Below are 27473 nucleotides of genomic sequence, written 5' to 3' on the forward strand. Positions count from 1 at the left end.
GAAGCATGTATTTGATTCTTTCAGTCAGTTTTCTGGGTGGCAGCATCCTTCATCCTGTGGCTACAGCATTCCATCATCCTGTCTGATGATTAAGATTTATTTACACATTTATAGGAAATTTTAAAACATTGACTGATTCCCTTGAGTAATCTTATTTGTACATTAAAGCATAATTATATCTGATGATTAATCAAATTAAAGTCTCAGAACTTTCTGTGATCTCATCAATTAATGTGAAGACAGAACCTCTTCCCCCATACTCTTATTATTATGATGCTATTAGTGAGCAGTTTCCTAGGTATATTACTAGAATAGAGTTTGTTGAATCATGTTTCTGATGTGGTTCTTCAGGCAGGATCAAAAATTTACCCTTAATTTATTCCAATTTCCAGTTTCCATCAGGGAAGCTTCCTGATTGGAGCAGTTCCTACTTTTCCTATCACAAAAGCACAAAATATCCCAAAATATATCACAAAAGTGTGACACTAAGTTTTTAACACCAATAGGCCCCAACTAGTTATCAATAGACCTGTCTGCATTTCTATTACCCTTAAATATAGATGGTAATTCTACAGTAGTTAGGGGTGGAAAGGGAGGTCAGACAACCCACAGGTTGCAGCAACAGAGCAGAAGTCATAGTGAGGACTTGGTCATTCTAGTGGTCACAATTTAAAAATCATTCAATTGATCTGTAAGTCTAAATAACTTGTATGTTATGTTTTTTAAAAAATGATTCACATTTCTTTTTATTTTTATTAATATTTTTAGATTTACCTCATTTCTGAATATGCCCCTCTCATCCCCTACATAGTGATTCATTACTTATAAAAAAGACCAAAAAAAGCCACGGGCTATGCTAACTCCTTCAGAGAAAGAAGAAAAGGAACAGAGTATCTTGAGTGAAAGCTGAATGCTGCTAAATGCTAAAAGGAACAAAAAGTGGGACTAATGACTTCATGCACATAAGTGACCAGAGAATTAAGAACTGATCAGGGTCTCACTGGTACCCCATAGATAAAGGGTTCTGGTCATAGATTGTTATCCCCATATAGCATAAAACATCTGGATTTCTCAAATACATCCCTTCAAGGATAGGGAGGACTCTCCAATTACTTTCATAGATACATAGTTCATAGAACCCAAAATAGAATTTAAATGACTCTATATTACAGATACCCTTTTGATGAACTGGTCATTCCTTTTTACCTCCACCCCCAATATTCTATGGCAGGTACCTCATACAACCAAAATATCCTAGAAAGCTGTGGGGAAATATAAACATAATACTTGCATTGTTGCATCCTAACTGCCTTCCCAGATAATTTAGAATATTTATGAAAAAATGCCTAAATTATCATAGTTTCAACTGCATGATTCCTGTGCCCTAGAAATTTATTTGGATAATTTTTCTTTCCATTCCTATCTCATACAAACAAATGTACTACCAGCTAATTGCAGCTTTTGCACATCCTAAGGACATATTTTGGTTGCTTCCTTCACAGGGGGAGGCAAATGGGAAAGGAAATCCTATTAAATACCCTCTGTTATCCACAAAGTATCATTCCCTGATTGTACCATTCTCTATACTTTTATAAAAGAATCTATATCCAGTAAATATTCTTCATAGTTTTATATACAATTTTTTTTTCTGTTTTTTAATATGGAAACACTCAAGTTTGTTAATGTTTGTCCCATTCATACTTGCTTTTAAAAAGCTTCTTTATCAATGGTGATTTCCTAAGATCTCATCTAGTTCTAAATTGATAAGATATAATAACAATGAGGATATAATCATCAAACGAAAACATCAAAAATGAAATCAAAATGGCCAAGAAACAGGGAAATTAAGTGAAAGTTAGTGGGCTTTATCTAGCAAAAGAAAAAGCAATTAAAACTCAAAACCACCTAAGTTCCATTCTCTGGGGAACAGAACTAACCTAAAGAAACAAGATGTTGAGGAAGAGATAAAAATCATTTTTATTAACAAAATTCTAAAGAGAATGGGGAAACGGTTTCTAATATTTGAGTGATAGTTGAAAGCTACAAAATGCCAAAGTAGACAAAAAGGAGAACTAAAGAAAATCTGCTTAAGTGTTCAGAGCTTTAGGAGACAGGTCAAGATTTTACCAGCACCTTATGGGTAAAGAGTTCTGGTCATAGTGCCTTGTGCATAAAGGTATCATTTGGAAAGCCTCTCATTCTGGCTGAAAACATGCAGGCCTCCTCTCTCACTCTGTGTCAAGGACAGTTCTTGGGTCTCATCTGGGTAGGCAATTGGTGATGGGGTCTGGTCGAGCCACAGGTACAAAGTTCATAGAACAGTGAAGCAGGGGACACATCTTTTCATGGTCCTTTAGCACATCACTTAAATGCTTCAGCTCTTCTGTCAGCTTCCCAATCTCTCTCCGAAGGGAGGTATTTTCTTGCTCCAAACATTCATATTCCTGGAAGAAGAGAAAGGAGTTAAGGTAAAGCATGGGCCCAATGGTGACAAAATCATTTCTAGGACATAATTTTCTCCCCATTCCTCCTCCATAAAGCTGTCCCATGCATGCCTGATTATTCTGATATTTCTGATTATTCAGGCACCAGGCATCCCCTTAGCAGTTGCCTACTCTATAATAGATAAGGGGTGCATAAATCACTTGGCTTGGAATCCAGAAAACTCATCTTCATGGGTTCAAATCTGGCCTCAAATACTTACTAACTGTGTGATCCTAAGCAGTTCACTTAACCTTATTTACCTCAATTCTTCAACTGTAAAATGAGCCAGAGAAGAAAATGGCAAACCACTCCAGTATCTTTGCCAAGAAAATACTAAATGGGATCATGAAGAGTCAGACATGACTGAAAACTAACAAAAAATATATATACTCTAAAACAGAAATGTAAAATCCTTAAATTCAAAAAGAATCTAAAGCTAGTATTGTTTCCAATGTAAGGCAAGAATCTTCTAATACCCTAAAAAAGTGGTCTTCTAGTCCAGGGCTTCTGAAGAATTTTCTATTTATGACCCCTTTCTGTCTGACAAATTTTTACATGACCTCAATCAGGTACATAGGTATATAAAACAGGTATACAAATCAAATATTTACTGATAAAAATCATAATTTCATGACCCACACCTTCAGTAATGAAATCCCATTTTGGATCATGATCCATAGCTTAAAAATCTGGGATTTAATCTTTACTTGAGATAGTAAGAAGGGCATTTTAGCCACAGAGAGGTAAAAATAAGACAAGATTCCAAGTATGTAGGATGCATCTTAATGTAGTTTAACCAAAATATAGAGTACACACACAACTCTTGCTTTAGATAATTGGAAGAAATATGATATGATAATGCTTGAAAGTCAAGATAATGGGAAATTTATAAGCATTATTCAATAGACAATAGGGGACTACTGAAGGATTCTGAGTGACATGATCCAGTCTCTACATGAGGAAGATGGGTATTCCAGGAATATAAAGAAGAGATTATAGAATAGAAATACTAGTAACAGAGAGGTATGTAGGTAGGAAGCCATTTAAATAATCCAGATGGATGGAAATGAGTGAAACAGATTTAATAAATATTTTATAGGTAGAATTGACACAGCTTGGAAGTTTGGGCAATGAGGAAGAGGAGAAAGTAAAAGGTATTACTGGTGTTCTGCTGCCAAAAATAATGAAGTTAGAAAGAAGAGAAAGTTTTGGGGGAAATATAATAAATTCATAGTTTAATATTTCAAATTTGAAGTGTCAGCAAGTTATCTAATTATTCGTAGTAGGCTGCTGGAAATGTAGATCAGGGGATTATATGGAAAGAACAAGAAGAATGTGGGATCCTGGGATCCAAGGGATGAGAGTATCAGGGAATACAGGGTGGTCGATAATCCAAAGACATACTGGTAGCTAAAGAAGAATGGTAACTAAGTAAAGGCTATTGGGTTTATCAGAAAATCATTGGTGACCTTTCAGAAAGTAGTTTCAGTAAAATGGTAAAGACAGACTTGAGGTTGCAATGGGTTAAAGAATGAGTGAGTTACAAGAAGACATCATATGCTACTCCTTTTTCAGTGGTTTAGAGGTGAGCTGGAGGCAAGGGTTGGGAAACTGGTTTGGGTTCATCATTTCACTCTGTCCATATTTTGGGGGGGACTCTCAAATGAATCATCCATCTACCAGCTACAGCTCTGAGTTTTGTGCTATCTGAATATTCAATAAGCATGGCCTTGTCATCAGCCAATTCACGAATATAATCCTAGCAAGGCCTCTGCTGCTTGCTTGACAATCTAATTCTGCTCTTATTGACTCTCTATCTTATTTCCCATAGCATCTGTTATTAAGCTTTTCTTCTCTCCTCTCCCTACAACAGAACTTCCTCTCCCCACATATGTAACAGATGAACTCACCTTTCACTCTACTGAGAACATGCAACAACCTAAGGTTAAGCTCCATCTTAAGGGGAACTCCCTTATCAATTCCTCAAAATTTTTCAGCATCATTATCTACTCTTTCTGTATTTCTGTTGCAAAACCACAAAGGAACAACCAAATATTTTCATATATTAGTCATCTCCTTTTGTCCCCCATTAACCTCTCAATAAGTCCCTAGTGTTTGATTAATCTATATTATCTGGCTTCAAGGTCAAACTATCATAAACCAATGGAATAATGGAATGGAATAACCATGAAGGACAGGATGGAAGGATAGGAAAATGGACAGATGTATAGCAGGGTAGCAGAGGCAGAAGATTGGTAGATGAGGAAAGAGAGGAGGCTGAAAGAGTAACAATAGAGACATTAAAAAGAAAAGCAGGGAGATAGGATAACATAGTTCCAGTCAAAAGGTCTAGATTCAAATCATGCTTCTGATATAATCTCAGTGATATCAAGATCATTTAACATTTTGGAATCTCAATGAAAAAGTTGGTCAGACAAGATCAAAATAAGTTCAAAATTTAGACATAAAGTGTGACATAAGAAAATTAGAAGAACACAGGATAGTCTACTTCTCAGATCTGTGAATAAGGAAGGAATTTGTGGCCAAAGAAGAACTAGAGTACATTATGGAATGCAAAATAGATAATTTTGATTATATTAAGTTAAAAAATTTTTATACAAACAAAACCAGTGCAGACAAGATTAGAAGGGAAGCAATATACTAAGGGGAGGAAATTTACATCCAAGGGTTCTGATAAAGGCCTTATTTCTAAAACATAAAGAGAATTAACTCAAATTTATAAGTATCCAAGCCATTTTCCAATTGATAAATGGTCAAAAGAGATGAACACACAATTTTCAAATGAAGAAATTAAATTACTTCATTTTTAGTCATATGAATAAGTTGGTCATAGTCATTCTACATCCTATGAGAAAGAATATGAAGACCTCTATTCAAGGACAAAAGCTGGCAGAAGGGAGAAGTTCTTGACTAACAACATTTTGTCAGTCAAGCAACAAGTGACAATAGCAAAAATTGACTTTGGGAACAATGTTGCACTATCAGTCAGAAACCTTGTGAAACCTACAGAGAGCAATATAATGCTCATACACTGGTAGAGACTAGATAAGTAGAGGATGCACACTTCCTAGTAGAAGTAAGGAGCAATGTCCCTGGGAATAGTTTGATAATAATACCAGAAAGCATCAGTAGCTATTTAGAGGCTTAAAATGTGATACATGAAGGGAAGAATTTATGGCCAAAGAAGAACTAGAGAACATTATGAAATACAAAATGGATAAGTTTTATTATATTAAATTAAGAAGTTTTGCACAAACAAAACTAATGCAACCAAAATTATAAGGAAAGCAAAAAGCTGGAAAACAATTTTTACAAGTGTTTCTTTTCTAAAATATATAGAGAACTGAGTCAGATTTATAAGAATACAAGCCATTCCCCAATTGATAAATGGCCAAAGGATATGAACAGGCAGTTTTCAGATGAAGAAATTAAAGTTATTTATAGACATATTTTTAAAATGTTCTAAATCACTACTGATTAGAGAAATGCAAACTAAAATAACTCTGATGTACCAGCTCACACCTGTCAGATTGGCTAATATGACAGAAAAGGAAAATGATAAATGTTGGAGAAGATTTGGGAAAATTGGGCAAATTAATGTTATATTATGAACTGATCCAATCATTTTGGAGACCAATTTGGAACTATGCTCAAAGGGTTATCAAACTGTGCATACCCTTTGATCCAGCAATACTGGTTCTGTATCCCAAAGAGATCATAAAAAAGGAAAATGATTCACACGTATGAAAATATTTGTAATATATTCTTTCTGTAGTGGGAAAGAACTGGAAATCAAGGGCATGTCTACAAACTGGGGAGTGGTTGAACAAGTTGTGGTATATGATTGTGATGAAATACTATTGTGCTATGAGAAATGATGAGCAGACTGCTCTCAGAAAAACCTGGAAAGACTTAAATGGACTGATGCTAAGTAAAGTGAGCACAATGTTGAGAACATGGTACACAGTAACAGCCAGGCTGTATGATGATCAACTATGTTAGACTTAGTATTTCTCATCAATACAATGAATGCAGATCAAAGCATATCATTTTCACTTTTTTTGGTTTTTTTCTCTTGGTTTTTCCCTTTTGCTCTAAATCTTCTTTCATAACATGACTAATGTGGAAATTTATTTAACATGTTTGTACATGTCTAACCTATATAAGATTGCTTGCTATCTTGGGGAGGGGGGGAAAGGGAGGGAGAAAATTTTGAAGCTCAAAATCTTACAAAGATGAATGTTGAAAACTATCTTTACAAGTAACCACAAAAAGGGTCCATGACACCCAAAAATATTATTGGGACCCTTGTCTAGAGGAAGACTTCCAGGTCTAAATTTAAGAATTACCCAAGATAATGGACAAGAATTGCAGAGGATAAGAAGTTGAATGGCTTTTAATTTGACTTCTGGAGGAAGTCCCCACATGGCTGAGATCAAAGATCCACTAAAATACTGAATTAAGTCTAAGGTTTTACATGGTATTTTCCTCACAACAGCTCTGTGAGATCAGTAATGAAAGTATGACCAAACCCATTTTAAATATAGTGAAATTAATGTTTGGTGATATCCAGTAACTCTCATAGCTACTAACTACCTGTAGGATAGAGAAATTCTCAGTTTGGTATTTAAGGTCTCCTTCTTACCTTCCCAGAGATTTGATATTACCATCAACAAAATTATAAAATCACAGAATTTGAGAATTGCAAGAGGCCTATGTAGTCATTTAACCTAACCCCTTTCTGAAAAGAATTTCTAAAACAAGAGTCCCAAGTGTTTCTAAAGCCTCTGCTTGAAGACCTTCAAGAAGGAGGCGCCCACAACTCCTCAAAAAAGCCTTTTTACTAATAGACAATTCATAGAATTCTCCAGCTGAAAATGAATTACTAGATGTTCCATGGACATGACATAATATCTCCTGCCTGTGTGTATTCATGCAGGACACTCCATGCCTAGAAAATCTTCCAAAATCCTTTTCTTCCTCAGGCTCAGCTTGGGTTCTACCTAGCTCTACAATGTTTTCATCTTCCCAGATCAAAAATTATTTCCCATTTTGTCTTTATCACTTTGGCTAGATGTCTCCTCTGCTCCAAACACAGTACACTTCAAATTATACTAATTTGTATTCCTATCACTTCTCTCCTAGTAGAATATAAGCTGCTTGAGGGCAAAGGCAAGAAGTATATCATTTTGTAGACAGTGCCTTTCAAAATTCCTTGCATGAAATAAGGGCTTTGCTGAGATTAGTTATCTGTTGGTGACAGAATAAACACACATTGCCTCTCAACTGTCTCCCATCCAAGCCTTCTGACTCCTCCCTCTTGGCTCACTCCACCACACTGGGTTCAGAGTCATCCATCTGTAATCAAACGCAAAGAATAAGCCATACATTTATGCTTTTCTTGAGGATTATTTTCCCTTCAAGTTCTAACTTTGGATCCCTAACTTGTGGAGAGGCCTTTGAGCTAAAAGCAAGAAAGAGGAAATAAAAAAGTAAACAAGAAGTGATTTTCTCTTTGCTATGTGACCTCCTGGTAGGGGACCCAAATTGTTTGAAAACCACAGGGATATCAAAAAAGGCTGGGAGAAGAAGTTTCCAAAGGGAACAGAGAAGGGGAGGACAAAAACAATCACCACGAGGCCACACTTTCATATTTATAGGAAATTACCTGGACACAGGCAAAGGACATTGGTCTTCTTGGTATTAAAAAAAAAAGGCTAAAAGATCTAATGCCATCCAATGCCAGTGACCTTCTGAGCGCTTTGCCAGAGCAGGGTTTGAGGCTATTATCATATTTCAATTTTGTGTTTGCTAGGAAATCTTTTCAAAGAAAAGAATAAGATCAAAGACACTAAAATTAATACTTATGTCCAGTACTATCCAATTCTCAAACACTATGCTAGGGAGACAGGGATTAAGAAAGGAGACAGATCAGGTTATCCGATGGGAATTAGGAAACTGTTATTAGTATTATTAAATAGGCAAGTCACTCTTTCTAAACCTTAATTCCCTAATCAGTCAGCACCAAAGTGATGAGAGCCTGAAGCAGGGTTGGGACTGTGTGAGCTGAGGGAAGGGGGCATATATGAGTCACATTGGCAAAGGAGAAATGACAAGGTTTTGCGAAGGGATTGTATATGTGGGGTGAGTAAGAGTATAAAAGGGAGATGATGCTTGTATCAGCTACTCAGATGGTCACTGTGAGGATTCACTTTGCCAGTCTTTTCTAAATCTTCCAAAAAGAATAAAAGAAATTTTGAAAAATGTCAGAGATAGAAAGAGAAGACTTGTCATGTAGCAAGAATAAGGTGTGACCAGAAGACATCCTGATCTCTGATTTCCATTCAGTGCCATGAAAAATCAAGGAAAGTCTCTGGAACACTGGGTGTTCCCCCTGTGGTAAACTTAGGGAGAGAACATGGACCAGAGTGCCACAGAACAAGCAACACACCAACAGGTTTGCAATCTGAAATGTTCCCCATCAATGAACTCATAGATTCATTGGTATATATGATGTCCCAAAAGTCTTAATACAATTTTAAACTACTAAAGGTTAATCAGGACTGGCTTAAGGAGAGATGAGCTGATGAAATAGTGCAGAGGTGGTGGCTGAAGGGGAAAGGGAAGGAAGAACAAGAGAGTGGCACTTTTGTGGCACTGTCTGTGTGATCCTGAAGCAGAAGGCCCTCCATAGTGAAGGAACTACATCCATTTTTCACAAGTTGTTAGTGGCAAAGTCAGGACTAGAACCATTATCCCAGAATTCAGTTCTCTTTCCATTATGTCACTCATCATGCTGATGTAATGTTTCTGCCTTTGTTTCAAGGGTACTTTGGACCTGGATTCTACATATATCTACTGCCCTGCAGTTGGACAGCTAAGTTTCTCTTCCAGAGTCACTTGAACCTTGGGCAAAAGGGCAGCAGAATTCCAGGGAAGGCATGAGGATCCTCCTTTAATCCTGAAGACTTCTGAGTTTATTTCAGTGAGGCTGTTATCAAATCAGTTCTCAACTAAAATCCCTCTTCTACAAGAAGCTTTTCCCAATTCCCTTAAAGCTTAGTGCCTTACCTCTGTTGATTATCTCCAATTTATTTTGTCTATGTTGTGTTTGGACATAATTGTTGGCACATAGTCTCCCATCAGACTGTGAGCTTCTTGAAAGCAGAAACTGACTTTCACCCTTTTTATATCCCCAGGTGTCGGGCACATAGCAGACTGTCATATTTTAATGCTGAAAAACTTCACCAAGGACAATCTTCAAGGGCAGTAAGACATAGAAGATACCATGACTAGTTTCTATGTCAAGTGAAAACATGAAATGAGTGAAGATTAAAAGTACCTTAAACAACTACTCTACATTCAGTGACAGCTTGTGACAGAAGAATCCTTCAGATCGACGCCATTGTCTTTCTTTTCTCACTTTTTTGACTCTTAAAATCCTTTGGTAGGCTGATCTATCCTAGGAAGCTTTGAAATCTCTTTTCAAAGGAAAAGGAAGGAAGAGGAAATCCTAAGTGGCCACTTGGGTTCTTATTCCATGAGTACAGACTTAGGTAGCTTAAGTCCAGAGGGAAATATAAGCATCACAGATTATTCTAAGGTATATTAACAGATTGAAAGGGTAGGGGCAACTTCCCAACTTTATGTTAGATAATTACTGCAGGCAGTCGTGCTACTGTGCCCTCATTCTGTGTATCAAATTTTCTCCACAACATATATTCCATGTTCTCTTTTCTTTTGCTCTAGTCTTTCATGAAAAGATGGACATTCTTGCTAATCCCAAGTCCCAAGTCTCATTCTCTCTTGTCTTCTTTAGGCACTTGATTTTTATAATAATAATAATAGTTGGTATTCATGTATTACTTCAAGGTTTGCAAAGTTCTTTTTTATATTCAATTTTATTTTCAATTCTGAATTCTCTTCCTCACAAATTCTCCTCCCCCATCATTTGAGAAGACAAGAAAAGCAAAAACCATTACAAACATGTATAGTCAAGCAATATAAATTCCCATATTTGTCATTTCCAAAAAGAAAGACAAAGGGAAGAAATGCTTTAATCTGCACTCTGAATCCATCAGCTCTATTAGGAGGTGGGGAACATGTTTAAATATGCGCTTTTTAGAATTGTGGTGAGTCATTGTGTTAATTGGAGTTCTTAAGTTTTTTGAATGGCTTGATAAAATTTTTGTTATTGTATAAATTGTTTTCCTGGTTCTGTCCATTTTACTTTGTATCAGTTCATAAAAGTTTCCCTAGGTCTTTCTATAACTTCCTCCATCATTTTTTACAGTACAAAAGTTCATACACCATAACTTGTTCATTCCCCAATTGATGGACACTCCTTCAGTTTCCAATTCTTTGTCAGCATAAAAAGAGCAATTATAAATATTTTTATATATGGGTCCTTTTCCTTTTCCCTTCATCTCACTGGGATATACACCTAATAACAAGTCAAAGGATAAACACAATTTAAAAGCTTTGGAGACATAATTCCAAATTGCTTTCCAGAATGGCTGGACCATAGCTCCATCCACAATGCATTAAAGTACCCATTTCCCCATAGTCAATCCAATATTTGTCATTTTCCTTTTTTTTTTTAATCAGTTTTGTCAATCTGATGGCTCTCATCTCTCTCTGTAGCTCTAGCTCCACATGTTCAACATTTCCACCTGGAGGATACAATGGCATCTCAGACTCAACATGTCCAAAATAGAACTCATCATCTTCCTTGATAAGCTCACCACTCTTCCTCACTTTCTCCTTTCAATAAAGTAGAAATATATGGCTACAAGGGGCCCTGGGAGGCTATCTGGCCCAGCTGCTTCATTTTACAGAAGAGAAACTGAGCTTCAGAGAGGTAAATGTCTTATCCATGTCCAAACAGATAGTATCAGATATGACAGGCTCTCTGGCTCCATGGTCAATGTTCAGTGTGCCCAAATGCTGTTACTATGGTTTTAAGCTTCCAGGTTTGTAACCCAAAAGACATCTTTATTTCAGAGGTAACAAATGGAGATGACTTTTTCTAGGAGCTTAGCTGTGAAAAGGAGGAGGACTAAAGGATGATAGCTTGGGAGGATAGTAGGATTAAGTGAAGGATTTTTTTTAAAGAATAGAGAATATCTAAGTATACTTAATGCACAGCTAGGTGATCCAGGGGATGAAGTGCTTGGCCTAGAGTTAGAAAGATATGAATTAAAATGTGGCTTCAGACCCTTGCTAGCTGCATGATCCTGGGTAAGTCACTTAACTTGTTTGCCCCAGTTTCCTTAACTGTAAAATGAGCTAAAGTAGGAAATGACAAATCACTCCAATATCTTTGCCAAGAAAACCCTAAATTATGAAGTCAGACACAAATGAAAAACAACAAAATATGAGCTAATGAATAGGAAAAGATTAAAAATTAGAGGTAGAGAGGAGATAATCAAAGGCAATACATTTGCCTGTTCTTGTCAATTCTCCCCTTACAACATCTCTCTAAAAATGTCATCCTTTCTTCCCTTGATAAGTGCCCGGTTCTGGCTCTTATTCACCCCGTCACCTAGGCTACTGTCAATCTCCTAACTGATCTCCTTCTACATGTCTACTCTCCCCTCCAAACCATCTTCCACATAGTTGCCAAATTGATATTCCCAAAGTGCAGCATTGACTATGACTTCCCTCTGCTCAAAAAGTTTCAGGGGGTTCTCTATTGCTTCTAAAACATGGCTTCTAAGTCACATAAAATCTGGCTCCAGACTATCCTTCCAATCTGATTACACATTATTGACCCTTATATATAATACTCTGCAGACCAAATGGCCTATATGCTATCCCTGTTACATATCATTCCGGGACCCTTCTCTGAGCTTTAACATGAATTGTCACCCATTCCTAAAATGTTCTCATTTTTTCCACAACTGGTTCTCTCCAAGATTCAACTCAGTGGGCAAGTTACCAGAAGTTTTCCCTGATTCCTCCAACAGCAGGGTCCATCTCTCCCTATTTTGTATTTATTTGGGGTTCTGGAGGGATTTTGGTCCAGATCTATGATTTCACTGGAGCATCAAGCAGAAACTCTTGTTTGGCAATTAAGGTTTTTTCTAACCTGGTCCAGTCTACCCATCCGGTCTTCTTACATTCACTCTATGGCTTTCTTGCTGTTGTTTGAAGCCCACACTCCATCTGCTTTCTCCACCTGGTTTTTCCATGTCTTTGCACTGGCTAAAAAGACATGAAAGTCTTTCCCCAGACCTGGAAGATTTTGCTTTCTCACCTCTGCCTTTTGACTTCCCTTAGATTTCTTCAAAATCAGATCAAATCCTACTTTCTGCAGGAGCTCTCTCCTGTCTTTCCTTCCCATATTAATGTGTCATCTACTCTAGTACCTGAGTGGAAGAACCATACTTTTTAAAGACAGAGCATTTATTAAGTGCTTACTATGTAAAAGGTATTGTAACAAAATAAACAAAAGACATTCCCTGCAATTGAGTTTACATTATAATGGGAAGTGGAAGAGGAAAGGAGAAAGAAGTTGATGAAATAAAGTCAAGGTAGCTCATGGGCAGGTAGAACAGATGTACAAGTAGGAGAATGAGCTAAGAAGGAAGGAAGCAGCATGGCTGAGCTTGTGGATAATACCAGACTAAGTCATCCTTCTGGCCTCAGGGTAGACTCATGGCAGGGTTGGCTGGCAGGGTGAGTGGTACATAGCTAGTGTTTAGATGGAGTAAATTTGAGAGAACACTAGGAAGCAAGTTTATCTATATATCTTTCTTGGTATTCCCAAGCTTAGAACAGTGTCTGGCACACAGTAAGTACTTAATAATTGCTTGTTTATTTTTTGTAGTGCCTTAAAAATATTTATCCAATAGTAGGTACCTTAAAAGTATTTATTCAGCTTAACAGCAGGGAAAATAAATTTGCAGTAGTAAGTTGTTTAATAAGAAAATCATTAGATGCTTTTTGTCCCTCAAATTTCTCTGAGTCCCAGCTTTGTTGCCAGCTCATACTATGATCTGACTGGCTGCCTCTCACTTTCGCTAGGATATGATTTGGATAGCTCTTGAGACCTCAAGTCATTTTCTACATGAACAAATTTGTTGTACCGATTCACTGTAAAATAATCCTTCACCACATTTCTTAATCTGAAAACTTGCTATCATAAAATTGTAACCACTGAAATATGTGTTGTCATTTGAATGATCTTTCCTCCTTTCATGTTCACTTCTTAATGATCTAGGCACTCAGCAGAACCAATAGAACCATGGGACTGGTCCTATTTAGAAGGAAACTGGGAGTGAGCTGTGATTGATACAGCAGAGACAGAGACAGAAAGAACAGGGAAGACATCACATTTGTACAAGCACTGATAATGCTCCTAATAGGATCCTAGATTTAAAATTAGGAGGGACTTGAGGGTCCCTCTCCCTATTTGAGTTTTGAATTCATATCTTCCCACTTCCAAGTCCAATGTTCTATATATGAGACTAGTGGTGTCTAATTCAAATAGAAATGGTGGTCACTAAATAATACTGGCTACATTACCTATGTTACATTGAATTGTTATTTATTTTGTTATTTTGTTAAATATTTCCCATTGACATTTTAAATGTTTCCTTGTATTCAGGAGTTTCATGAGTCCATGTTTGACACCTCTCCACCACACTGTGCTGTTGCTAAATTCACTGTCCATGAGTAAAGATAAAATGTCTTTGGGTGGTTGTTTAGTAGGGAGGATGCATTTTCCCCGAGCTATTCAAACCTTTCTTTGACCAATGATGACAATTTGAGGGAGACAGGCCAAATGAATAATAATAAGTAGTAGTTTTGGGTTACTCCAACTTGTAGAAAGAAAACTCTTGACTCTAAACAAGCTTGTGAAACAAATACTATGACTTTCCCTATTTTGCAGATGAGGAAAGCAACTCCAAACTCATTCTTCCCACCCTACTATGTTTTCTCTATAAGGAAAATAACTCGTAGTTTTTTGCTTCCTGATGACGGTGTTCTTCAAAGGCATCAATAGTGAAAACTTAGTCCCATCCATTCTTCCAACACCACAGGACAGAAACAAGGGCACACTTCAACAGAGGGCTGAATTTCAACAGTTCAATCATGCAGGACACAGATGGAAGAAGTTCTGATAGTGGGACTCTGGAATACTGGCATTCTGCCTGTATTACAAAGAAGCTGAAGTTCCTGTTCACCTAGTGATCAAATCCAAATACAATAAACTAAAAGTCATGAGCAAGGTGGAGCAAGGTTACATGTTTAACCTATATCATATTGTTTGAGGTCTTAAGGAAGAGAGAGGGGGGAAGAAAAGGAGAAAAATTTTGTAAAGGTGAATGTTGAACATGTTGAAAACTATTGTTGCATGTATTTGGAAAAATAAAATTCTATTTTTAAAAAGTCTAGATAAAAAAAAAGATGGAGTAAGACTGGAAGCAGTGGGATAGTACAGTGACTAGAGTGATGAGCCAGGAGTCACGAAAATTTGAATTCAAATCTATCTCAGACATTTACATGTTGCGTGACCATGGACAAGTCATTTCATATCTCCCTGTCTCAGTTTCCTCAGCTGTAAAATGGGCATAACTAATGGCACCCACCTTACTGGGTTTTTATAAGATAATATTTAGTAAGTAGATCAATAGATAGAGTGCTGGACCTGGAATGAGAGAGAACTGAGTTCTACTTTGACAGTGGGTAAGCACATACATGCACAGAGTAAGAGAGACAGACAGAAAAATAGATGAGGAATAATTTTTTTTCCAATTCTGGCCCTAACTAAACAACACTCTTCATTCATTGTTTCATAAAAGCACTTGTGTGTAATCTTGTAAAATTCATCTTTTCTAATATGACCACTACATACTAATTTTCAATGTCTTTTCATGCTGCTTTGTAGGAATCTATGTGGCTGACTTACACTGGCAGCCCCTCAGGAAAGGGTCCTAAGTCTATTTGAGTGGCTTAGATTCCCTGCAGCTCAGTGTTGTAAGTAAGAGATGGAGATGGATCCTTTAAGCTTTAACACTATCTTCCACATGGAGCCTTGAGGACAGGAGCTACTTTTTCTTGTCTTTTTAGAATGGCTGTTATGCAATAATTACTACATATTTACTGATTGCTCCTAATTCCTATTTGCTGTAGAACTACAGTAACCCAAAGCTGAGAACTCTGCTAAATGTACAGAAGTAAGGAAGAAAGCAAGGGGCTTCACAAAATCCTTCTGTGGAAATTTACAGAACTATGTAAAGCCTGGGAAAGAGCTTCCCCTAATATAATTCTGGAGAAACCCTGAAAGATCTGCTCTGGGAGTTTTTGCCCCACAGAAGGTCACGGTAAATTTTATATGTTAAAAAAAAAAAAAAGAAAAAAAAGTCCAGTCCTCCCCCCACACAACTCCCACAGACTCAGGTACCAGGATGAAGTTTGCCTTGGGATGTCCTCAACATTCTTGTCTATCTCCTTCCCTAACCCCTTGATCATTGTGGAATAAGAAAGGCTTTGGACCTTGATTAAAAGAATTTCAGGGGCCACTTAGCAAGTGTTTAGGCTTGAATGAGGTAGTTTGAGGGCAGAGGGCAGAATACCCACCTATCCAAGAGTCTTTAAAATAACATCATCACCAAGGCCATCCTCTTGGTTACCCTTGTAGAATTATTTCACGGACTTTATGAGAATGTATTCTATTGGCGTGAAAAAGCTATAGCAAATTCTTGAGATATGTACTCCAGATCAGTAAAAAGAAATAATCAAGGGACTAATAAAAGTGAGAAGGGAAACTAAGCTGTCTCCTGATTTGTCCCCACAATGATAATGAAATAGGGATTTCATGAGATAAAAAAATACAACAGATCCTTTCTAGCCATAGCCTTGACAACCATTCTTAGATAACACAAAATCTTTGTATCCACTCAACTTTATGGGATGGTTTGTTCACTATCCCATAAGATCAAGCGACTACAAAAATGTTTTATTAAATTTATAAACATTTATTAAATATCTACTATATGCAAGGTAGTAGGGTAAGTAATGGGAATTCAAATATCCAAATAAATTTTATTTATATTGTGCTTTAACCTTTTATACACATTAACTTAGTCGTTACTCACAACAACCCAGTGAGGTATAAGTTTTAAAGAAGATATTGACCCTCAGAAAGGCTAAGAGACTTGCACATGTTGAGTACATGTCAAAGGCAGGATCTGAAAATACCTGAATTTCAATCTAGCTCTCTATCCATCATGCCCCCCCAGTTTCACTAACAATAGAATAAGATAGATTGTGTCCCTAAAAAGCTTATAATCTAATGTGAAGGATAAAAGAAAAGCTCAAAGACTTCTAAGTATGAAAAGAATTGTGTAAGAAGGTCCAAATAGAATGGGGCCTAAAACAGACAGAATCAGAAGACCTTGCAGTCCATTAAAACCCCAAAATATTTTTCCAACTGCTTTCTAACCATACTTCCTCACTTTGTAACTTTAGAAGTTATTTTTTGAGCCAAAATGTAAGAGTTTATATTTCTCTCTAATAAATTTAATGTTATCAGAGTTAGAATACTCTCTTTATCAGGGTGGTTTGATATATTCTTTGCAACTAAAATCTTAGGAAATTGCCTAGATTAGCACTGACAAACCCAAATAGAAATTGGGAACCATTCATCTTTACCTAAAATATATAGAAAACTACATATTAATACTGTCTATGTTTTATTGTATATTTATATTGTTATGTCCCTCCCAATTATATTTTAATCTGATTATGTCACACAAGACTGTTGTGGGGTTGGATGCAGTCTAGTGAGCAGTTCAACACTTCTGGCCTAGACCATTAAGAAGATACCCTGTTTGTTATCACTGCTTCTGCTTTTAGATATCCACTAATCATTCCTTTAATAATAACATTCTAAATTTTGCTAGGAATCAAAGTGAAACTCAGTGGCTTATAGTTTGCAGCCTCCATTCTCCTCCCTAAAAAAACACACACAAAAAAAAGTCCCTAGAATATTTGCCTTTTTCCAGTCCTTTTAAATACTAGAAAGAGTACTGGTTGTGGAGTTGGGGATTTGGGTTAAAAAGCAGTTCCACAAATAAAATCTAATGATGCACATTTCATAATGACCTGTAATTTTAGCTGATGAAGAAAAATAAACAGCCTTTTGAGCTGTCTTAGACTTAATGACAAAGAAGTTCTTTACATTTTGGTGTCTCTTATTTTACAAATAGATTAATATATTTCCAGGATAAGATTCTATTAACTTTCAACAAGAGTTAAGAAAAATCTAATAAACATGAAAATTCAAAACAAAAAAAAATGAAATAAAATGCAATCCCATCTCTGATACTACTTGTGTCAGGTAGTCATTGAACCTTTTTAGGCCTCATTTTCCTCATTTGTAAAAGGGAGGGGTTGAACCAGATGACCTCTTAGATCCCCTCATCTCTAGATCTTTCACCCCATGATCTCTCTTGTTATCAGCATTTTTTTCCCCTATTTCAGCTACTGCATTTACTGGTTCTTTCAATACGTTAGGATTCAGTTCATCAGGACGGATCTAAGATCCCCAAAGATAACTATGTGCTCTGTGACTACAGACAAATTAGTTTGAATATCAGCTCTCTATAATCACAACTTTTGTTATGTCCTTTCCAGTTCAAAGATCATTCTTGGCAAAGAACCCAGAAGCAAGACAAGAGGGGAACATCTCCCCTCCTCTCTCTATTGTTAATTAGCTTCATAAAATGCTGTGAAAAAGTGAAGGAGAATAAGAACTGGAAAACAGGACTATTGGATTTGATGGTAATAATAACAGCTAATATTTATATCGTGCTTGCCATGTCAGGCATTTTACAATTATTATCTCATTTGATTCTTACAACAACCCTGGGAGGTAGGTGCTATTATTATCTCCACTTTACAGATGGGAAAACAGGGATTAAGTGACTTGCCCAGGGTCATGCACTAGTAAGTATCTGAAACTGGATTGGAACTCAGGTTTTCCTAACCCCAACTCTCCCTCCCCCAAAGAGTACCTGATTCAGGGAACAAAAGTGCATGCATAAATCTATTCTGAACTGCTCTCCTTGGGCATTTCCATGTCTCTAGGTCAAGGAACTGTACTCATAAGTTCTTTGTTCTTGTAATTGTTTGGTAGTTTCAGGCTTATCTAACTCTGTGACCCCATTTGGAGTTTCCTTGGCAGAAGTAGTGGAGTGGTTTGCCATTTTCTTCTCCAGCTCATTTTATAGATGAGGAAACTGAGGTAAATAGGGTTAAGGGACTTGTCCAAAGTCACATAGCTATTATGTGTCTCTGGCCAAATTTGAATTCATGAAGATGAGTCTTCCTGACTCCAGGGCTCTATCCATTATGCCACATAGCTGGTCTTTGGCCAAGATAACACAGGCAAATATTGGGTCAGAAGCATCATGGATCCAACCTAGTGCATTTTTAGGTGAATGCCTTAGTCTAGAATTAAAGGCCCTTATGATCTTACTCTAACTTCCCTTTGCTATCTTATCTCACACTATTCTAATATGATGCATTCTATGCTCCAAAAAAACTAGGGACAGTTGCCATTCTCCATTGGAGAAGGATCACCAGATTCTGAGATCTGGGTTGCAATTATGCTTCTGATGGATACTGTCATGTAACTTGGGCCTTAGTCCCTTTGTGTGGTAAAACAAGGTGATTTTTTAACTACTTTACAGATTTAGAGCTATAATCCTGTGTTCCCATCCTTCCCACCTTTGCTAGCACCATTCTTCATATGTGGAATGCCTTTATTTCTACCCCCTGTCCTATCATTTCCACATGATATAAACTTCCTTGAAACCTTCAGCTGAAAGTAAGCTCTCCTTCAGTTGATTTTATTCATATTATATTGTCAGTGATAATGCTTTATCTCCCCCATTAGATTGCAAACTCTTTGCATAATGGGAATAGTATGACTTATTTATTTCCATGCATTTCTCCACACACAATGAATGGAAAGCTAACACAATGAATGGAAATTGTTATTGTTGTTCAGAACGGTAATTTCAATGTTATGAAGAAATATCAATAAAAAAAATTTCCTCTAGGACACCAACTTGCCTAGTTCTTAAAGATAATTATATGTCAGAGGCTGGCTTTGAATCCAGCCTTCCTGACTCCAAAGCCAACATTCTATTCACACCATCATTTTGCCTTTCATTTTGGACATAGTAGTTGCTAAATGACTTTCGGTTGAATAAAGAGAAGGAATTCTGTGCAGTGGATTGAGAGATGATATGCATAGGTAGGCAAGAGGACAGAGTATGGTGAGTGGGCCTAGTTATACCCTAATGTCTCAAAAAAAGATCTCAAATTGGAATTTCATGTTTCATTTTTTGTTTACATTTTTAAAGTAAAGTTTAGTTGTTTTTTAATATTAAGTTAATTAAATTTTAGTTTCTTTAGTTTGATGAATAAAAATGTTCATTATGATTGTATATCCAATGGACTGATACCTTGAAAAAATATTAGAAATAACCTAATGACCATGCACACAATATATTAAATGTCTGTGATTACTGACTAACTGATATTAAGGATAAACTATATCCTTGATAGTAATAATAATAATAACTCCTATTTATAAAGAACTTTGTGAAGATGATGGCAAAATCTTGCTTAAGGGCCAAACATTGAGTATTCCAATGTACCTTCCACTGTCCAAAGCCATACTCACCTCATGAAGTTTATCAGCCTTTTGGGTCTGCTTCTTCCTACTTCTCTGAGCAGCAACTCTGTTTTTTTCCCTTCTACGGACCTTCCGGTCATCATCCTCAGGGCTCTAGGGAAGAAAATGAGCAGGTGAATTACAAGAGTGGTAATGATGCCTTCCAACCTATCTTTCCCATGAGTATTCATCTGTCCCCTTCTATGCAGCCTAACTATCCATCAATCTTTGTAATAAATATAAATATTTTTAAGGTTTTTTTTTTATGTAATTCACCTGCTCAGTCTTCAGATTATCAGTGTCCTTCCCAAACTATACTGGGAAAGACTGAACAAAATACTTGAGTTCTAGTCTGCCCATGATAGAACCTCATTATTCCTGGAAGCTGGGCTTCTCAAACAACCCAAGATCTTATCAGAGCTTTTTTGGCTACCACATCCAACTGCTGACTCATACTGGGCTTGAAGTCCACTAAAACACACAGATCTTTTTCTGATAAACCACTGTGCCTCCTCAATCTTGTACTTGCAGAGATAATTTTTTGTGGAAGACTTTGTGTTTATCCCTATTGGATTTCACTTCGTAGATCCAACCCAATTCTCTGGTTTCTCAAGATACTTTGGGAATCTGACTCTATTATCCAGCATATTGGCTAGCCCTCCCAGTTTCATGTCATTTGTAATTTTTATAAACATATTATCTACACTTTTACCCAAGCCATTGATAAAAATGTTTAACAGCATAGGATCATGACTAACCCATGGCGGTCTCCATTGTAGATCTCCTTCTAGAGCGATACTGTGTTATTAAAATCTATTCTCTACATCTCTATATCTTTTCCATAAAAATAACATGTGCTACTTTGTCAAATGTTTTGACAAAATCTGGGTAAATTAGAGCTGCAACATTTCCCTTATCTACCAAACTCTGAGTAACTCTGAGGGAGGAGGAAGAAAGAAAGAAATAGATTGATCAAGAACATTGATCTGTTCTTGATAAAGTCATCTTTTTTGTAATCCTTTTCCAGATAATCACTAATCATCTCCTTAATGACACATTCTAGAATTTTCCCAGGAAATTATGTCAAGACCATTGGCCTCTCTGATGGAAATAGATTTCTTTGACAAAGAGACCTAATTCAGTTTCAATTGATCAATGATGGACAGAAGCAGCTACACCCAAAGAAAAAACACTGGGAAATGAATGTAAACTGCTTGCATTTTTGTATTTCTTCCCAGGTTATTTTTACCTTCTAAATCCAATTCTCCCTGTGCAACAAGAAAACTGTTTGGTTCTGCACACATACATTGTATCTAGGATATACTACGACATATTCAACATATATAGGACTGCTTGCCATCTAGGGGAAAGGGTGGAGGGTGGGAGGGAAAAATCGGAACAGAAGTGAGTGCAAGGGATAATGTTGTAAAAAAAATTACCCTGGCATGGGTTCTGTCAATAAAAAGTTATTATAATAAAAAAAAGACCACTGGTCTACAGTTTACATACTATTCTTTTCCTTTTTTGGAAAAATTTTCCTGCTCCAATTCTTTGGCATCTATTCTTTCCTTCACAAAGCTGTCAAATTGCTCTTTCTAAAGTGCAGGTTTGACCATGTCAAATCACTCTCACTTCTACCCCCATCCCAATTCAATACACTCCAATGGCTTCCTATCATCTTCAGGATGTAATATAAAATCTTCTGTTTGACTTTCAAAGTCCTTCATAACCTACCTTTTTCAATCTTCTTGCAACTTATTCCATTCACATACTCTAGAATTGTAGCTTTATCTTTCACAAGACATTTCATTGACTATCTCCATGCCTAGAATTCTCTCCCTATTCAATTTTCTTCCTTCTTTAAGCTTAAAATCCGTAGCTTCTTTCAAAGCTCAACTAAGGTTTAAATTATGTAGGAACTCACTTTTGATTCCTATAGTTGTCAGTATTCTTTCCCTCTTCAAATTAGTGTTTTTTTTTTTTATCTTTGAAAATATTGTGCAACTTCATCCCTCTCCCTCAAAAAAAAAAAAAAAGTTGTAAGCTCCTTGAGGGCAGATAATATTTTTTTAATTTTTGGTGTGTAGATAGGACCTTTTATATACTATGGTAATTAATAAAAACTTGTTGAATTAAAATGTATTGAATTGATATGTGCATATAACATTTATTGGTGGTGGTGGTATTTCGTTTAGATTAAAGCTTCTTAAACTATGAATCTAGGTCAGGAATGAGAAAAGTTTAAGAAGCCCAGATTAAGATTTTAAACTCCCCAAAGGGAAGGACTTTATATAACTTAATTTTGGATAGACTCTAACATTATAGCACACAAGAAAAATACCCAAATGCTTTTGAACATTATAAAATGCACAGATGTGAACTTTATTAGTCATTCCGTGAGCCTTGCACTTTCTTGTAACTTATATTGACATGTTAAATTCCTTTAAATCCATCAAAAATCCATGATTTTTATCATCTAAGATGTGGCTGTTTGAAACCCTTAATAATCACCCCCTTCACTCCAAGATGGCCGACCAAATCACAAATTTAATTCCAGGTACATCTTGAAGCTCTTTGGTGGTGCACAACAGTATGAGTCAATCAAGCTTATCATAGCACAAACACTTTCCAGTGGTTCTCAACCTTTTGTTATCAGTATCTTTATATTATTAAAAATGACTGAGGATCTGTCCAAAAAGTTTTTGCTTATGTAGATTATATTTACCATATTAGAAATAAAAACTAATTTTGAATTTGTAGATCCTCCAAAAGGATTTCAGAGATTCCCAGAATTCTTTGAACCACACTTTGAGAACCACTGCCAATCAATGTGAAAGGCTGAATAGTCAAGTTGAAACAAAGATCTCACAAGCTTGGGTCAAAAACAGAACCTAGTAAAATAATGACTGAGCAAAGATACTGAAGAAAGAGAAGTTATGGCCTCCCCCTTAAGAAATTACCATCTAATGAGGGGAAAGGACATGGAATACAACATATACACATTCACCCACAATAGGAATAATGGAAGGCTAGGAGATTTTGCCAGCCTTCTCGGTTCTGAGCATGGGAATTGACACTACCTATAACAAAGATCTATAACTTAGTTGATAATTACTGGGAGTTCTCTATGGCACAGATTCTTAACCTATAGATTGAGACCCCATATGGTATCATAATTGAATTGGGAGACATGAAAAATTTGGCAATAATAAAATATTGCACCAAGATTTAATTCTTTATGTAAAAATAATCAAGCACACCCATCTCATTAGTATGCCAATTTGCTTTTATCTTTAATAAATGGTTAAATTATATATATACTTACGAATTGTTTTGAAAGAAATTTATTTTTATTTTATATATTATATATGATCACACACTATATATTATATATGTAAATTATTATTTATTATCAATAAATGGTTAATATAGATACCTATTATATATTCATAAATCAGGAGTCACATAAAAATTTCTCTGGTGAAAAGGTGTTATAAGTGGAAAAAAATTTAAGAAGCCCCTCTCTGGGGGTATAGAACGTAAAAGTCTTGCTTGGGGTCTTATAGATTCTAAGTGGGATTTAAATCTAGGACTTCTTGACTCATTGCTTAGCACTCTATCCACTCCAATATATGTACACACACCCAGAGGAAAACAACTGATCTAACAAAGAGCTGAAGCAAGACTTTGCAATGTTCTCCCCACACAACCCAAGTATTTACTTCAGATTTTGTGAATCAGGGTTCAAATTTTTCCTCTATGTGGTCATGAACAAGTCATCCAACTTCTCCCCCCAGATATTAGTCCCCCCAGAGAGCTCTCTAAGACTGCACTAGTAGAAGGAAATTCCTCCCCCTAGAGTTTTCTAAACCAATGAAATCAATGCTATGAACAACAACAAAAAAGTCTACACCATGCTGCGTACCCATTCATATCAGCTTGCTCATCATCACCACTATCACTCTAAAATCATTTATTAAGTGGTGGCTAAGTAGTGCAGTGGGCCCTGGAGTCAAGAGGACCTGAGTTTAAACTTGTCCTCAGATACTAGCTGTGTGACCCTGGACAAGTCACTTAACCCTAAAATAAAATGAAATCATTTATCAAGCAAATAACTATTCCTGCATTGGGTGCAAAGCTATAGGAGTACAAAGAGATTCTATCTCTGCACTTTAGGAACACATACAGATACACCAGCATGTGAAGATGTTACAGAATGGTAGGGCAGTCCCCTGAACTTGTCTTCTTGAGTTGTCACATTTTCCAGAAACACAAGGAAAGACAGATAAATATGGAAACATTAAAACAAGATGTGAACAGCCAGTTCAATTGATGTGGTGGTGGTTGTTTAGTCATGTCCAATTTTCACATCAAATATAGGTCAGTGGTGACTGGATCAAAGGGTTTAATAAATGTTGGTTGCATGTATACTGAGTAGGGTACATGAAAAGATGATTGGTTTGGGAGTCCTATTCCCCAAAACCCCTATGCTTACTACCTTACTATCTGTGTTGGGGGAAAGATCCTTAATAAATCTCAATTGTTTTACCTGTAAAAGGAGGGGACTGAATTAGGGATCCCTTCTATCTCAAAATCTATTATGCTATTTCCTTACTCAGAGATCAGTGTACTCCAGGTTCTTACTGAACTGCTATGCTCTTTAGGGATCTATAAATAGTTGAGGTGAAAGTGAGTCCTGGACTTGCATTCAAAATACTTAAAACAGGCATACTTCTCCATAACTTCCTTCAGAAACTGCATTAGAGCTCAGATTTCTACTCCTCTTTTTCAGTGCACCATACTTCCCATGGACGTGGACAAATGAACAGATGTGTGCGTAGAGGGAGTTCAGAGACCTACCTGGACTACAGAGGGGGGAAGTTAAAGCAATTTAAATTTTGCAGAGTACTTTACGAATATGATCTCATTTGCTCCTCACAACCATCTTGAGAGACAGCTGCTGTTATTTTCCCCATTTTGCAGATAAGGAAACCGAGTCACCGAACTTAAGCGACTTGCCCAGGACTGCACTAACTAGTTTGCTGACCTGGTTGATTCGGTATTTCATGGGAAGCCTCCTACTGGGTTTGGTATAGTGGACACGAAGAAGTACTAGGCGAAACTCCAAGGAACTTAGGTTCTAGTTGAGATTCTTCCAAGAAACTGTATTGGAAAGTCAGCCTGCGCTGAATGGGGTTGAACTACAAGGCTTGCAGTTCTCACTCACTTTCTCCAGTATGCAGAATGCTCCCACTCTCTCCCAGCAACGGGACGAACCCTCCTCTCCGGAAGCTGAGACCGGGAGGAAGAAGGAGCGGGGAGCGGAACCCCTCACCCTAGCACCCCATTCCTGCCCCACCCGCCCTGACAGTGTCGGGGTACAGGAGCACAGATGCAGGTGGAGGGGAAGGCAGGGACCGCACCACCTTGGGAAGGGAGTACCTCGATTACCGGCCACAGCGTGGCGCCCGGAGCAGAGTTCCCACGTGCGAGGGCAGACTCTTCGCAGCCAGACTCTGGGCTCCGGAGCCCGTGCCCCGAGGGTAGAGTGACAGCTCAGGTGGCAGTCCGGCCGCTGATGCGGGGAGCCTCCGGAGCTCCTCGCCCGCTGGGCTCCAGCCGGTTATTGCGGCGTGCCCGTGCTTGCTGCCCCAAGCCGGTGCCTCTTCTCCCGTCCCCAGCGCCACTCCCCGACCGCCGCCCAGTCCTTCCCCGAGCACGGCGGCCCCAGGAGCCGCCTCGGCCACCAAAATGCGCTCTCCCAGTCCCTCCCTCCCGCCGCCCCGGACTCCGACGCCCCGGCTACCTGCGGCGGTGGCTGGTTCCCGCGGGCTGCGAGGCTTCTCTGCAGGACGCCGGCGGTGGCTGAGAGTCCTTGCGACATGCCGGGAGCTCCGCGGCCCCCGACCCGCCCCCGGCAGGACAGCGCGGCGCGGCCTCCGGGGGAGGAGCCGCCGGCCAGTCCCGCCGCGCCCCTTTCCTGCTCACGGGGATTCTCCGGCCCCGGGCATCCTTCTCGCGGCGCACCTGGCCCTCCTGGTCCCGAGCCTCCCTCCTGCACTCCCTTCCCGGGCCGGGCTGGAGGCACACCTCGTCCTCCCCCTCCGGCTACCCGCTCTCACTCTCACTCTCTCTTCCTTCCGCCGCAGCTCTTTCTCTCTTTCTCTTCCCCACCCCCTGCCCAGTTCCTGACCCCGTTTCCCTCTCGCTCACAACCCCTTCCCCAAATTCTGATCCTCTGTTCTGCTTCATAGGAAACCCGAATTTCGCCGCCGCGTCTGCGTCCTAATCCACTTCCCTACCCTCCCTCCTTTAGTCCCCAACCCCACGAAGAGTCCCCATCCGTAGATCCCACTGATAGGGTCCCTACTTACCCCCCCCCCCTCACGAACTCACAGGCATTTAGTCGGGGGCGGGGGGCAGCTTCATGGAAATCACGTGTGGTCTTCGAAACTTGGGAGGGAACTCACAACCAAACCACCAAGTGGGGTATTTAAGAAAGGGGTAGGAGTAAGGAAACTAAAGTATGGGGTTTTTAGGGACCCTTAACTCTGCGTATGGGACTATCATTAGAGAAAAACACAAGTGCGTGGTTTAAAGTGGGAGGGTGAGGTTTTTTTTCCTAAGTCTCATCACAAAAATCTCACCATATCGGTCTCACCCCTTCACCCTTTGCCGGTTTCGAAGAGACCGGGGACTTCAGAGGGAACTATCATCTCTGCTCTCGGGGTGTATTTGCTCCTCCCTAATCTAAGGATCCTTGTGGCCCAGCTCTCCATTCTTCCACTTCCTTTTCCCCGATTTGCCAATCTCTCTTTGCTTGGACCAAGCCACAACTTTACACATTCTTTCTGCTTTGCCTAGGTCCCCTTCAAAACTCGTTGAAGAGAATTATGTTTCTAACTTTTCCTTCCTCCAGTCCGTAAGATGTTTAAAAAAAAAAAAAAAAAAAGGAGGCGTGTCTTTTCTTCCTAGTCCTTCAAATCCTGTATCCACTCCCATCCCTACACTCTTTCTTCATGCTTTTTCTCCCAGATTCCATCACACTCCACTTTGGGCTTCTAACACTATCCAGAACTAGCAGAAATCTAGGTTAACTCTAATTTTGCAGATGAAGAAACTGAGGCACAGAGAAATTAAGTGAATTGTCCATCATCACATAATGAGTTAGTTATCAGATTCAAAACGGATATCTTATTCTGATTTTCAGGTCAATACTTTCCCCAGCATAATAAAGTTCCCCGATTACTTTCTAAAACAGATCCAATATTTA

General features: G+C 38.1%; 1 protein-coding gene across 2 annotated transcripts; it reads right to left on the reverse strand.

Moving 5' to 3' along the window:
- Window positions 1-1953: 1953 nt before the first annotated feature.
- BATF3 (basic leucine zipper ATF-like transcription factor 3) lies at window positions 1954-26716 on the reverse strand. 2 transcript variants are annotated; one of them, XM_031937341.1, is made up of 3 exons: window positions 26597-26716; window positions 20210-20314; window positions 1954-2444 (listed from the first exon to the last, which is right to left on the reverse strand). In XM_031937341.1, the coding sequence occupies exons 1-3, from the start codon at window positions 26600-26602 to the stop codon at window positions 2259-2261; spliced, it is 297 nt and encodes a 98-aa protein (XP_031793201.1). In that variant the 5' UTR covers window positions 26603-26716; the 3' UTR covers window positions 1954-2258. The 2 variants fall into 2 exon arrangements, with proteins under 2 accessions (XP_031793201.1, XP_031793200.1); XM_031937340.1 differs by lacking the exon at window positions 26597-26716 and adding an exon at window positions 26007-26549.
- Window positions 26717-27473: the final 757 nt, after the last annotated feature.

Source organism: Sarcophilus harrisii, chromosome 4, assembly GCF_902635505.1.
Source record: "Sarcophilus harrisii chromosome 4, mSarHar1.11, whole genome shotgun sequence".
Taxonomy (NCBI): Eukaryota; Metazoa; Chordata; class Mammalia; order Dasyuromorphia; family Dasyuridae; genus Sarcophilus; species Sarcophilus harrisii.